The sequence below is a fragment of the Mauremys mutica genome, chromosome 4, assembly GCF_020497125.1.
Source record: "Mauremys mutica isolate MM-2020 ecotype Southern chromosome 4, ASM2049712v1, whole genome shotgun sequence".
Taxonomy (NCBI): Eukaryota; Metazoa; Chordata; order Testudines; family Geoemydidae; genus Mauremys; species Mauremys mutica.
The window spans coordinates 144,710,325-144,723,073 of NC_059075.1; the positions used below are offsets into that span (position 1 = coordinate 144,710,325).

The 12,749-nt window shown below is 39.7% G+C and overlaps 1 protein-coding gene across 2 annotated transcripts in view; it reads left to right on the plus strand.

The window, feature by feature from the left end:
* Window positions 1-12,749, plus strand: part of MAGI3 (membrane associated guanylate kinase, WW and PDZ domain containing 3) — a 208,003-nt gene that overhangs the window by 173,959 nt on the left and 21,295 nt on the right. For both annotated transcript variants that reach the window (XM_045013203.1, XM_045013204.1), the window contains exons 12-14: window positions 3,497-3,653; window positions 7,571-7,662; window positions 10,653-10,845. In XM_045013203.1, the coding sequence (XP_044869138.1) occupies window positions 3,497-3,653; window positions 7,571-7,662; window positions 10,653-10,845 (442 nt within the window). The remainder of the gene's footprint in view (window positions 1-3,496; window positions 3,654-7,570; window positions 7,663-10,652; window positions 10,846-12,749) is intronic.

The window sequence follows — 12,749 nt, forward strand, 5'->3', positions numbered from 1 at the left end:
CGCGTAGCTGAACTTGCGTACCTTAGTTCGACCCCCCCCCCTCCCCCCGCCCTAGTGTAGACCAGGCCTAAGTGATGTAGGTTCTTTAAAGGAGAAGCGGGATCAGTTATCTCTCACTGTCATAGTAGGAATCATTTCCAGGATTAGTGTTGAGGGGAAGAACAAGAAAGGTGCAAAGAGCTTGATTGTGAGGCTGCATGTAGCATTGGTGGTTTGTAGCTAAACACCGCATTGTCACTCCAATGTCTTCATGTTCCCAGACTCAGACACTTGCACCACACCTGAAAACATGTATTTATTTTTTTAAATAAGTAAACCCATAGTTTAACATTTTCCCATGTGCTTACTTTATCCCATTTTCACAGCCTGCTCTCTCACCCTCACCCTGATCTCCTTGTAGGAGTCTGCAGTGATTATTCTTTATCAAAGCTTTATTTTCCCTATGTAAAGGCTGTCAGGATGGCTGTTGAAGGGAAAACAACACATAATGTTTCATTTTTCTCTTGCTAATTGCCTGCACCATGTATTCAAATTTTCCTTTAGAAGTTTGCATTTTACTTTCTTGGGAGAATTTTATGTTTTGTTTTGAGAGAAACCTCCAAAAATGAGCTTCAGTATTCCCCCCTTGAGTGCCTAGTTTATCACCGTTTCCTGTTGTGTTTGAATGGGCAATTTATATTTTCCCAGAGTCGTCATCGTGTCTGTATTTCTGATATTCACTGTTGGAAAAGATTGGTCCACTAGGAATATCTTTGATTTAAATAGGATCTGGTGGAAAGAAAATTGTACAGCCTTTGGCTTAATGAAATACACTGGAGGTCAAAGAATAAAGGTTGTTAATAGGAATCTGTTATGTTGTGGAAGAGAATGCTTTTCAGCATGGGGTTCATTAGAGCCCATATATGCCCTTCTGATGTGTGTGTCGGAGGGGGGGAGGGAAATGCCGGGGTAAAAAGCCTTTCAGGAATTGTCATTTCAGCAAGAAGAATTCTTGTACATTGCAGTTCAGTGCATTTTAACAAAACCTCCATTCCCAAGGTATAGAAGTAAATTCTTTCTCAACCATGGCTGCACTGTGTAAATACATTAATTCATTTCTAACCTGAAGCCAAGGCTGTTGCTGACAGTTAACTGTGGAGATAACATGAGTATGTCAGCTCTACACATTTAAAACAGAGCATATACTGCAAAAAATTGCTAATTTAATTCCTAAGCAGAAACATAGCCACTAAAAAGACATTCCCCGAATAAAAACTTTGCAATATAAAAACACCTACCAGTCATAATTCAATGCACTATGTGCACACATCCTAAAAATATTTAGGAAATAACATTACAGTGCATGTGCAGTAGCAGTTTCCCTGAACGAAACCCAATGCTCAGTGGCATTAATTCACATCATGAGCTAGTTCAGTTAAAAAAGGCCAAGGTCTTATGTCTATAAACATGTAAAAAGTCTCAAACTATTGAACCCTGTGGGGGATTTTCTTCTGCTCTCAAAAGGGCAGACCTGAATCTAATCTAATTTTGTTTATATTAAACACACACATGCACTGCCACACTGAGACTTTTTAGGTTGGGTTTCAGCCTAGAGCAAACATTTAAAGTCATCTTGTTATATCAACCTTTGGAAATAAGGATTTGAAACCACAGAGATGGCAGTAATGTCACTTCTACCTGTAGTGTTATGAGTCCTTCCTGCTATAATATCTAAGGGAGGAATTCTAAGTGTTTCAATTTTCTTAACTTTGTTTAATTCCTCCTGAATATTTTCCCTTTTATTCAGGGAGATTTCCGTCAGAGAAAGAGGTGTTTGTTTACAGGACTTTTTAGAGAGGCAGACTAGCAGAACCTGGCTTGCATGCAAAAACAAAACCTCAGTTCTGCACTAACCAATACTGAGCTTCTGCATAGAAACTAGAATAGGGCTCCAGATTTAAAAACTTCCAGGGTGGAGCAAATGGATGAAACTGGGAACACTGATTTAGCAGAGACTGAGTGACAAGTAATAAGATATCAGAAAATCAACACTGAAACCTTAAACTTATCCCTCGGTTTCCTGCTGTATCTCAGGGTTCTTTCAGGATTCAGATTCTAGAAAATAAGTAGATACGTGTTTTCTCCACTGCAACTTCATAGCTCAGCTGTTCAGAAGAAGTGCCACAACCTACCACTCTGTGGATTCGTTTGACTACTGCAGTTTGGTCAATTCCAATTCATTACAAAAGTTAGACATGCTAAACAGATCCACTTCTTTTGAAAACCTGATACTGATCATTGGAGAAAATGGTTGAGAGAGTTCATGCTTTTTCATGTGCATTAATCCCTTGCTTTCTGGTTTGGCTGAGTTATTGTAGAAAGTGCTCAGTTGCCATTATCTTGCAGAAGGTAAGTATCTGCAGCACTCCTTCTTACCTCTATGCTGTCCATCTGTACACTGATCAGAGATCAGCACCTGCTTGATGGGGGGCAAGATTTCAGGATACTCAAATTATTTTCAGCTGTAGGTGCCATATTAGCCTAGAAGAGAATACATGATATTTTCCACCTTCAGGTGGAACAAATTAAATTAACATAGTTCAGTGACTTTCTGGAGGAAAATTCTTTTTATAGACACATCTCCCTGCATTTCACTCTGAAAGCAATTGATCAGCAGTTATGTTCAAGGACCACTTAAAGAAGTTTGTAGTAAGAGTAATATAAACTGACTGACTGGGGCGATCTAGGCCATGGACTCAAACTTTTTCATAGCACGGAATGCATTTTAATAGTATCTTCTGTTCACCACCTTTCCTGTTCACAATTGCATAGTTACCTCTGCTACAATTCATGATTGCATAATATTCCTATGATAAATGCAGCAAATACATACATGGAAAAATGACACTGGAGAAGAACTTAATGCATTTTTAGCTTTCTGATGCAATTTGGCAGCTTGGAATTAGGAGAACCAGCACCTTGTGACCAGCCAGCAATCTGCAGCCCACCTGCAGTGTTATGCAGACCAGAGTTTGGGAAATGCCAGCCTAAAAGATGATCTCTGAGATCCGCAACCTTATTACCAAGTAAAGGGAGAAAAATAAAAGCCTTGTACTCTGTATATGTTGAGTCCTGTTCAGTTGTGTGTACCAAATAACACTCGACACAAGAAGAGTTACAATACAGGCAGTCTACGTGGGAAATTGCATACACTTGCTCCCACGCTGGGCATGAGCCACTTCACGCACATTGTTTCCAGGCCCATTCTCCGGTAGAAGAGTTGTCGTTTTTTCAAGTTTTGAACAGGCTGAACGGAAGCATATTGTGGAGGAAGCCCATATCTTACTGGGAGAAGCTGGGTTGAACTGGGAGAAGCTGGAGTAGATTCTGTAGTTGCATGCCATGTATTACAAGTTTACGGTTTTACTGTTCTTTCTCACCTATTTAAGCCAGTTTACCGATCATTTTGAACTTAACATACTCTTCTTACTCTTTTTTTTTGTTGTTGTTGTTTCAGAAAGCAGATAAGCAGGAGAATTCAGGAAGCTTAGAGGCGATCAGTGATTCCACTCCACAGCTTATGCCATTCCCACCTGCTGCTGTGAGGTCAGGTTCTCCAAAACTAGACCCTTCAGAAGTCTATCTGAAGTCTAAGACAATATTTGAAGACAAGCGTAAGTACACAGACCTCTTATGCTGGGAATATGCTGTAGCACAACAGGATGTGTTCTGTATTTCCTTCATGTACACAAGTCTTTAAACTTGGTGCTCCTCAGGGCATTTAGAAAGAATATGAGGAAGTAAAATGACCATAGTTATTTGTGTGATTTATATCCTAGCCAATGATTCCACTGGAAATCACAGCTCAGCAGTCCGTCTGTTTTGTGTGGATAGCATAGTCTGTTTACTAGCAAAGATTTACAAACGGTGCATGAGAACAGGTGCAGATACAGAACTGCTGCCTAGCTATGATTTTAAATGTAATAGTATACACTGGATAAACCAAAGCCATTTGGCATGCCAAACATGCCATATAAAATACACACACTCCTGGGTGAGCTCGTAGGGATTAAAGTAGCCCCATAAATGACCAGTCAAGAATATGTTTTATAGTAAATAAGGGGGATACAGTGTCAGCAGATGGGCTGCAACATGAAAATAAACAGTTACATAACTACAAATGAACCATAGCAGCAGCATCAAGGTCACAAAGGGCTTGTTGCCTGTGAATTTCCCACTGTAAACAAACATGCTCCCCAGTGCAGTGTTTCAGCCATACATTGAATTATATAGCACTTCACAGAAATGCTGTAAATATGCTCTTAATTAGATTTGCTTTGTTTGTCTAAAAGGTTGGTTCTGGATAAAGCGATAACTTTGCAGGCTCAGGAAAAGCAAACACATGTTCATTTTCCTAAGCTGGTGGCCTGGAGTATGGCACGTATGTACTTTATCTTAACCTGGTACCCCAATAAGTTGCTGCTGCTTAGCTCTTCGTTTCAGTACATCTGACTCGAGAGAAAATTAACCTTAAATTTTTCCCTAAGTAACACTTATTACCCAGCAATAAATTTCATACGTGAAATAGGAAATCAACAGTCAGATTCTCTGACATTGACCTAATTAATATTACATTACTGTCTTCGACATTTTATTACTATTTAATTTCCATTTTCCCTATCAGCACTTTTTTATAATTTTGCAAACATGAGCTTTGATAATTGGATAGTACAACCCTGCAAAGATACCTTGTAAGACACTTCTTAAGAAATGCTTCATTGAAATTTGAATTTACTTTGGCTATAGACAGGCTTATATGTACTTATTACATAATGAAACTACAATTTCTAGTTACTCAAAAAGAAAGTGTTCTGTTTAACAATTGAACCATAGATAGCAACAAGTATAGAGCAGAGCAAAGACAAAAGTCAAACTTAAACTGGAGGCAAAAGCATAATTTAACATATTGAGAGGGAGTTAGTAAGGCTTGACTGGAAAGTATGATAGGAAATTTGTATATTAAGTTATATATGAAATCATATCTTGGTGTATTTGAAATGATGAAGTGTGGAACTCGTACTATTTTTGCTGCTCCATATCTTATAATATTTTTGAGGAAAATTGCCAAATTGGAAGATGTTCTAATTCTAAGCAGCTGAAGTAAACTAGATAGTTCAGTTGTTGGTCAAATATGGTCCTGTCTGAGATGAACTGTAGATTGATAGGTTCCAAAGCCAGAAGGGATGATTGTGACCCTATTCTGACTTCCTGTATAACTCTGGTCATAGAACTTTTCCAACATAATTCCTAGAGCAGATCTTGTAGAAAAATATCCAATCTTGATGTAACAATTTTCAGTAACGAAAAATTCACTGCAACCCTTGGTAAATTGTTCCAATCATTAATTATTCTCACCATTAAAAGTTTACACCTTATTTCTAGTCTAAATTTGTCTCGATTCAACTTCTAGCCATTGGATCATGTTATACCTTTCTCTACTAGATTGAAGAGCTCATTATTAAATACCTGTTTCCCATATAGACACCAACTGTACTCAAGTCACCCCTTAACCTTCTTTTTGGTAAACTAAATAGATTGAGCTCTTTGAGTCTATCACTATAAGGCAGTTTTTCTAATCCTTCCACCATTCTCATGGCTCTTCTCTGACCCCTCTCCAATTTATCAACATCCTTCCTGAACTGTGGGCACCAGAATTGGACACAGTGTACCAGCAGTGGTTGCATGAGTGCCAGATTTGGAGGTAGGACAACCTCTCCACTCCTACTCAAGATTCTCCTGTTTATGTATCCCAGAATTGCATTAGCCCTTTTCACTACAGAATCACACTAGGAGCTCATGTTCAGTTGATTATCTGCCACAACCCCCACGTATTTTTCAGAGTCAGTGCTTCCCAGGTTAAAGTCCCCCATCCTGGCAGTATGGCCTACATTCTTTGTTCCTACATGTATACATTTATATTTAGCCGTACTAATACATATATTGTTTGCTTGCGCTCAGTTTACCAAGCAGTCCAGACTGGTGTAAATCAGTGACCTGTCCTCCTTCATTCTCCCAACATTTGTGTTATCTGCAAACTTTCAGTGTTGATTTTATATGTTCTTCGAAGTCATTGATAAAAATGTGAACTAGCATAGAGCCAAGAACCAATACCTATGGAATCTCATTGGAAGCACACCCACTAAATAATCATTCCCCATTTAGAGTTACATTTTGAGACCTGTCAGTTAGCCAGCTTTTAATCCATTTAAAGTGTGCCATGTTAATTTCATATCACTCTAGTTTTTTAATCAAATGTCATGCAGTACCAAGTCAAAGTACATTATGTCAACGCTATTATCTTTATCAACCAAACTTATTTTATCAAAAGAAGATATCAAGTTAGTTTGACAGGATCCATTTTTCATAAATCCATGTTGATTTGCATTAATCACATTACCCTCCTTTAATTCTTCATTAATCGTGTCCAGGATCAGCCACTCTATTATCTTGCCAGGGATCGATGTCCAGTGGATCATCTACCAGTCATCCCTTTTTAAAAATTGGCACAATATTAGCTTATTTGTAGTCCTCAAACTTCCTCAGTGCTCCAAGACTTATTGAAAATCAACATTAACGGTCCAGCGAGCTCCTTTAAAACTCTCGGATTCAAGTAATCTAGACCTGCTGATTTAAAAATATCTTACTTCTGTAGCTTCTGTTTGACATCCTCCAGAGATACTAGTGGAATGGAAAGAGTGTTATCATCACCATAAGAATAGTCTGCATAATCTGGTTTTTTCCTCAAATACTGAACAGAACTATGTACTGAACACTTCTGCGTTTTCTGCATTATTTTTGGTAATTCTACCATTTTCATCTAGTACTGGGCCAATACCATTGTCAGGATTTTTTTCTGTTCCTAACATATTTTAAAAATTCCTTCTTATTATCTTTTACTCAGCTGGCCATAGATCTGTGTGTTATTTTGCTTCACTTGTCAATTTTCTACAGTTCCTAACTTCTGATTTATATTCATTACTATAAACTTCCCCTTTCTTCCATTTTTGTATATATTTTATTTTTTATAGTTGCCTTCATTTCCCCTCTAAACAAGGTTAGCTTTTTAACCAGCATGGCCTTCTTCCTCAGTGAGGTGTTCTTAAATGATTCCCAATTACCATTCACTTTTCTGGTTAAATTCTTCCTCCCTACTGATTTGGCTCACGGTTGTTTTCAGCATTGTGAAATTAGCCCTATTTGTAGCGATTATAGACTGTACCTTAATCCCAACCCATACAAACATAATGGTAGGAGGTGTTTTGGTCTTTGTGAAATGATGTTAGAGTGAAAGACACCTACAGCTGTTTCTGGACATGCTCATCACTCCGCATGCTAGGAAGATAACATCACTGAGGAACTGGTGACATTCCTTACTAAAACAATCTGCCCACTCTGTTTTGTCAGGGGAAAACTACAAGCATATAACTGGTTGCACAACTGTGTTGATTAAAGAAAAATGTAAACACATTTAATCTTCTCTCCAATAATCAAATGTAACTTATTATGCACTTTTCATATTTGTCTTAACTAGCTCCAAACACAAAGGAGTTGGATGTTTTCCTGCGAAAACAGGAGTCTGGGTTTGGCTTCCGTGTGCTTGGAGGGGATGGACCAGACCAGTCAGTAAGTGAATTAAGTTATCTTTTACCTGGACTTTGGGAGCTTGTGCTGTAGCTCTTATAATGTCTCCTTCACAGGATCGTTTTAATTTTTTTCCCATGTTGAGTTAAGTGGATCAGCTTTATTTCCATCTTCACCATAAACCGCTATACTGTATGTTAATATCATATTGAGCGTAAACAGATGCAGTATGTTTTTATACTGCTTCACTTCTGGTTTATGCTGGCTTTCTCAAAATGCTTTCAGAGCTAAGTTGCTGCAAATTTAGTTGCAAGTGGGCAGTAGATAATCGAAAATGGAAGGCAAAGACATTTGGCTCTGCCTTTAAGCTTTAGAGAAATAATGTTCATAGTACAAGTTCACACCAATCGACAAGCTGGGAAAATGGGGCTTGGTGTTATGGAAGGATCTACAACCATGACTTATTTAGTTGAGCCCTAATGACCTTTAGTTGGCAGAGGAAACTTGGGGCAAAATTCCATTTGGTCACTCATCGTGAAAGCTGTGAAGTCCCTACTGTCGCTCAGTATTCAAACACAACCTGGGCCAGATTTACAGAGGTTGGCATGAGTGGGGAGCTCATCAGCTTGGGAGTGGCCTTCCACAAATTGAGGTGGCAACTCAGGTTAATTTGTCACGTGGAAGGAGAGAGCCCCTGTTCTAGCAGTGAAAGAACTTGAACAGAAATACTTCAGCAGTCAGATGTTGAGCTAAAGCTTCGACAGGTAAAAAGAGTAAACGAATTGGGCAGGATGGTTTAGTTATCTTTTATTCAGTGACCAGCAGAGTCCTTTGCCAAAATCAGCAATTGTTGGATTTCTGCAAGCATCACTGGGATACTCCTCCATAGCAACACTTGTGTCTTGATGGAGAGAGAAGGGCCTCAGTGACAAGCACATTAAAAAGTTGTGGTTTAGATTAGATCTGGGGGAAAAACCCTTATCTGCATGTTTGGCACTTAATTTGCCGATGTTCATCCTGGTAGATCAAACGTGCACTGCGTCTGTCCAGGGATATCTGAATGTGGCCTGGTTCTCAATAGAATGCAAATGAGTGACCGCAGTGAGGACCTACAGCAATAGCTAATGAAACAAGTTGAGTGTGGAGCTTTTTGATATGTTGTGTTAGACGAGATTTAAAAAAACCGAAACAGTTCTGGCTAAACGGTGATTTAACTCCAGACCCATTAAAATCCAATGGAAGAAGATAAAGTGGTTTGTTACTTTCTTCCCTTTCCCCTTCATGATTGATTTCAGTCCCCCCAGGCTTTCAGTCACTTTGTCTAGAATCTTTCTTGGCAGCAGTAGTTCTCCATCAAGCCTTTACACCATAATTGTTCTGTCCTGAGAATGCTCTCAAAGATGGGGTTGGCACCAAATCTTTGCACGTTGTAGCACCTAATCTTATTAATGGACTTGGCACCAGTGCATGCTGGTAATGCTCAGTACAACATGCGTGTCAATTTAACTGGGAAATAAACAAGTGGAGAGGACTTTCTGGCTACCCCAGAAAAATCACCTCCAGCTTTCTTGCCAACTTGTCACATTATTATGCTGCAGAAGGGAAGGAAGAAAGGAGAAAATTATAATCTTTTTTTAAAATAGTTTTTCTAAGTCTTTCGCTTGTAGAGATTGGAGTTCAGATCTGGTTTTAGGTCACCAATTAGTGAAGTTTTTTGGTTTCACTCTGGAGAGCTGACATACAATTTGACTCAGGTGGCAGTCTCTGCTTCAGAGAGGACGATGGAGGCAGATTGGCAAAGACATGAATGGAAATTCCCGGAGTCCCTATTCATGCTATGCCTGGCTTTAGGAAATTCTGCCCTGTTTCTCACTTGCCAAAGCACAGCTTCACCCAGAAAAGTGGGACTCTGTCCCTGACCATGTGTCAGTGACTGCTTCTCTCCTGCCAACCTTCAAAGGTGCTAAAGCTTTTGGGATAGACACACTGCTAGATAGCATGTCCCTCTCATATGTAATTAAAATGCATTCTCCATTCACATCTGAGATCCAATGCCAGTTTGTTTTCTGACTTGCATTTAAAGGAAAGGAAGAACAGACTGCTTTTTCTAGAGGAAATAATAAGCAATTTTAGGTTTTTTATTGAATTCTACTGTTTTGTTGCTATAGCAACTGTAGTGGTGTTGGTAATAGTCCATAGCAATGCCCTGAGTGCAGTGTGAAGATGGGTTTTTGGAATGAACATGTTCTCTGCTACTTAATCCTGGACACATGCTGGACATAATTGTTTTTAGTCTTTCACTTAAACTGAACTTTTTTCTAGCATATAAAACTACTACATGTTTCATGCTCCTGTCTCTATCATTTAGCTGGTTTTTGCTTGGGAGGAAAGGTGCTGGCCAAAGAGGGGTGAGGGCTGCAGCTGTTTGAATTCATGCTGTTATCACCAATACTTGCACATTGCAGATTTTGAGTGTGGCACTTTCTGAGCAGCTGTGCTGTTAGGCTCTTTGCTGAACTTTAAATTCTACACTGGAGTCACCTTGCAGGTCTCAGTAATGATAGTGTCTTTGTTGTGTTGATTGAATGATACACGGGCATGTCTTTTCAATAATCTTGAGTAATTTTTGATGCACAAAACAAATACATAAATAACACACGAATACACTAAAACAGCAAGACAAACAGGTAAGTGTACAAATACAGAGCTTAACCTACTCATGAGGTGGTGACCCTTCAGTTGATAGGAATTCATGAATAATACATGGCAGTAATAAAAACAAACCTTAAAATAAGATGAGCATTAAGTTTGAACGTCAGGAAGCTGGGATTGTCAGTTTGCTCATTTCTACACATGCAAATGAGGTCAGTCTAGTATGGCTTCTGTAGCGTGAGTTTCTGCTAGATTTAGGTGGGGGAAATAATTTCTTTTAAAGGAAACCCTGCAAAAAGTCCCTCTTTATCTGGGGATTCAAACATTACATATTCTGTACGTTCTGTACCCCAGAACCAATGATTACACTCTGTTGACAGATATATATTGGGGCCATCATCCCACTGGGAGCAGCAGAGAAAGATGGCCGACTCCGAGCTGCTGATGAGCTGATGTGCATTGATGGAATCTCTGTCAAAGGGAAATCACACAAACAGGTCCTGGACTTAATGACCGGTGCTGCGCGGAATGGCCAGGTGCTGCTCACTGTCCGGAGGAAGATCTTCTTTGGCGGTATGTGCCAGGTGTCCAGACTAAACCCAGTCCCACCAGGTTTGCCAGAGTCTGGTAGCATGGCCATTGGAGCCCTTGTTCCTGGACTTAGTGTAAAGGAATGTTTCCACGGCCATAATCAGATTATATAAAGCGGTACAGTAACAGAACTACTAGTACATCAGGAATTATGTGAACTCAAGGGGTCAGTTCCACTTCTGGATGAATGGGGTAACACAAAATTGCATCAAGCAGATGTTCTTGGAGGGAAGAGAATGGGATAAAAATGGGGGCACCCATTTGCGTTGTGGCTCTGGAAAGCACTGTAACAGTGATGCTCTCTTGTTCTATAGTGCTTTTCATTGGAGGATCTGAAAGTACTTTACAAGCATTAGTTATTAAAGCCACTCATGGCTGTATGTACTCTGGGCAGTAACACAAACCTTCTTTCTGCATTACAACACTCTACATTCTGAGGTTTGTTAGAATTTGTGCAGCAGGTTTAAGTGCATTATTTAATTAAATGCAGAAATTAATGTTCTAGTCAGATCAGAGTTCTATAAGCAGTTCGGTGGCAATGGAATTTACAGATATGGAAGCTGAGGTACAGAAAGGTGGTCATGCGGCTGAGATGTCACTAACTATATCAGTGACAGAACTGAAAACAGAAACCAGGAGTCCTGGCTTGCAATCTCCTGTTCTCATTAGTAAACCCCACTGCCTTTCATGGATCTTTCAGTCAACGTAACTAGAACCATTCCTTGTAAACTGAGAAAAAACCAGGAAGTGTATCATTTTCCTAACGTCTTTGCTTTCACTGTCATGCAGATGGCAGGCAGCATGGCCTAGTGGGCCAAGTATGAGTCTGTGAGTCTAGAAGGTCCTAAATTCTAATTCCAGGCCTGTCACTGACACACTGCATTCTTTGACAAATCAAGTGACTTCTGTGTCACTGTCCGTAAAATGGGGATGATATCTACCTACCTCCCAGGGGTGTTAGCGAGTTAAAATTATCATGGTGTTTTTCCCAGGTGCCACACAGAAACCAGCCAAACCAGGAGGGGGGCAGAGTCTCCAGTCACACTGTGTATTTCTATGTAGATTGCAGCCACTTCCTGAGTCTCTTTCATTTTTTGTTCAAAGTGAAAATACGTAAAGTATTAAATTAGGTATTATCCACCTAGTAACTACAGATGTATTATATATTGGTGCTGTACCTCGTGGTTGCTGCCAGCCTGTCATAGCACGGTGCCAGGAGAGCAGATTGAGCCAAGCACAGAAAGAGGCCATCTAAAGGCTCAGAAAAGATTAATCTAATCAGAGGAAAAGCAATTTTATGTCTTTGCATCTCAAGTTGCATTGCCTCCCTGACAGTGTAATTTTAACAGTGTAACATGTTCCTGAAAAAGAGGGTCTGATTCAGAGATCTTGAAAAGCTTACATGGCTTCGTCTGCGTCAGGGCCAACTCTGTCTCTGGTCTCTGTTTATTTCTCCTTTATTTAATTTAAAAAGAAAAAGAAAAATCCCTTCACTGTACAGCTTTGTTTTCCTCTGAATTCCCTGATGCGACATGGTCCTCACAGGCAGTGCTTCAAGACTGGGATTTTGTTAGTTTTCCATTGAGGAGGCTGGGCTTCAACATTTGAATTACCCTTTAAAATATTGGTAAACCTTTTGAGACAAAGAGTTGGTTCTCTGCAATGAAAATAGCAATAGTCCCAGTTTTAAAGTGGGTTTCTGCCATAGATCTTGTGCTTACACCACACAGGAAAATTGTGCTGCCAAAAAAGAGCCCCTGAAGAGACAACCAAGGTTAGGCCAGCATTATTAAGGGCATCAGCAACTGAGCGCTACCTCTGTGCTGCTCCACACCCAGACTGTTCCCTTCTGAGTTATAAGTGTGTATTCTAGAATGGAGTTGGCA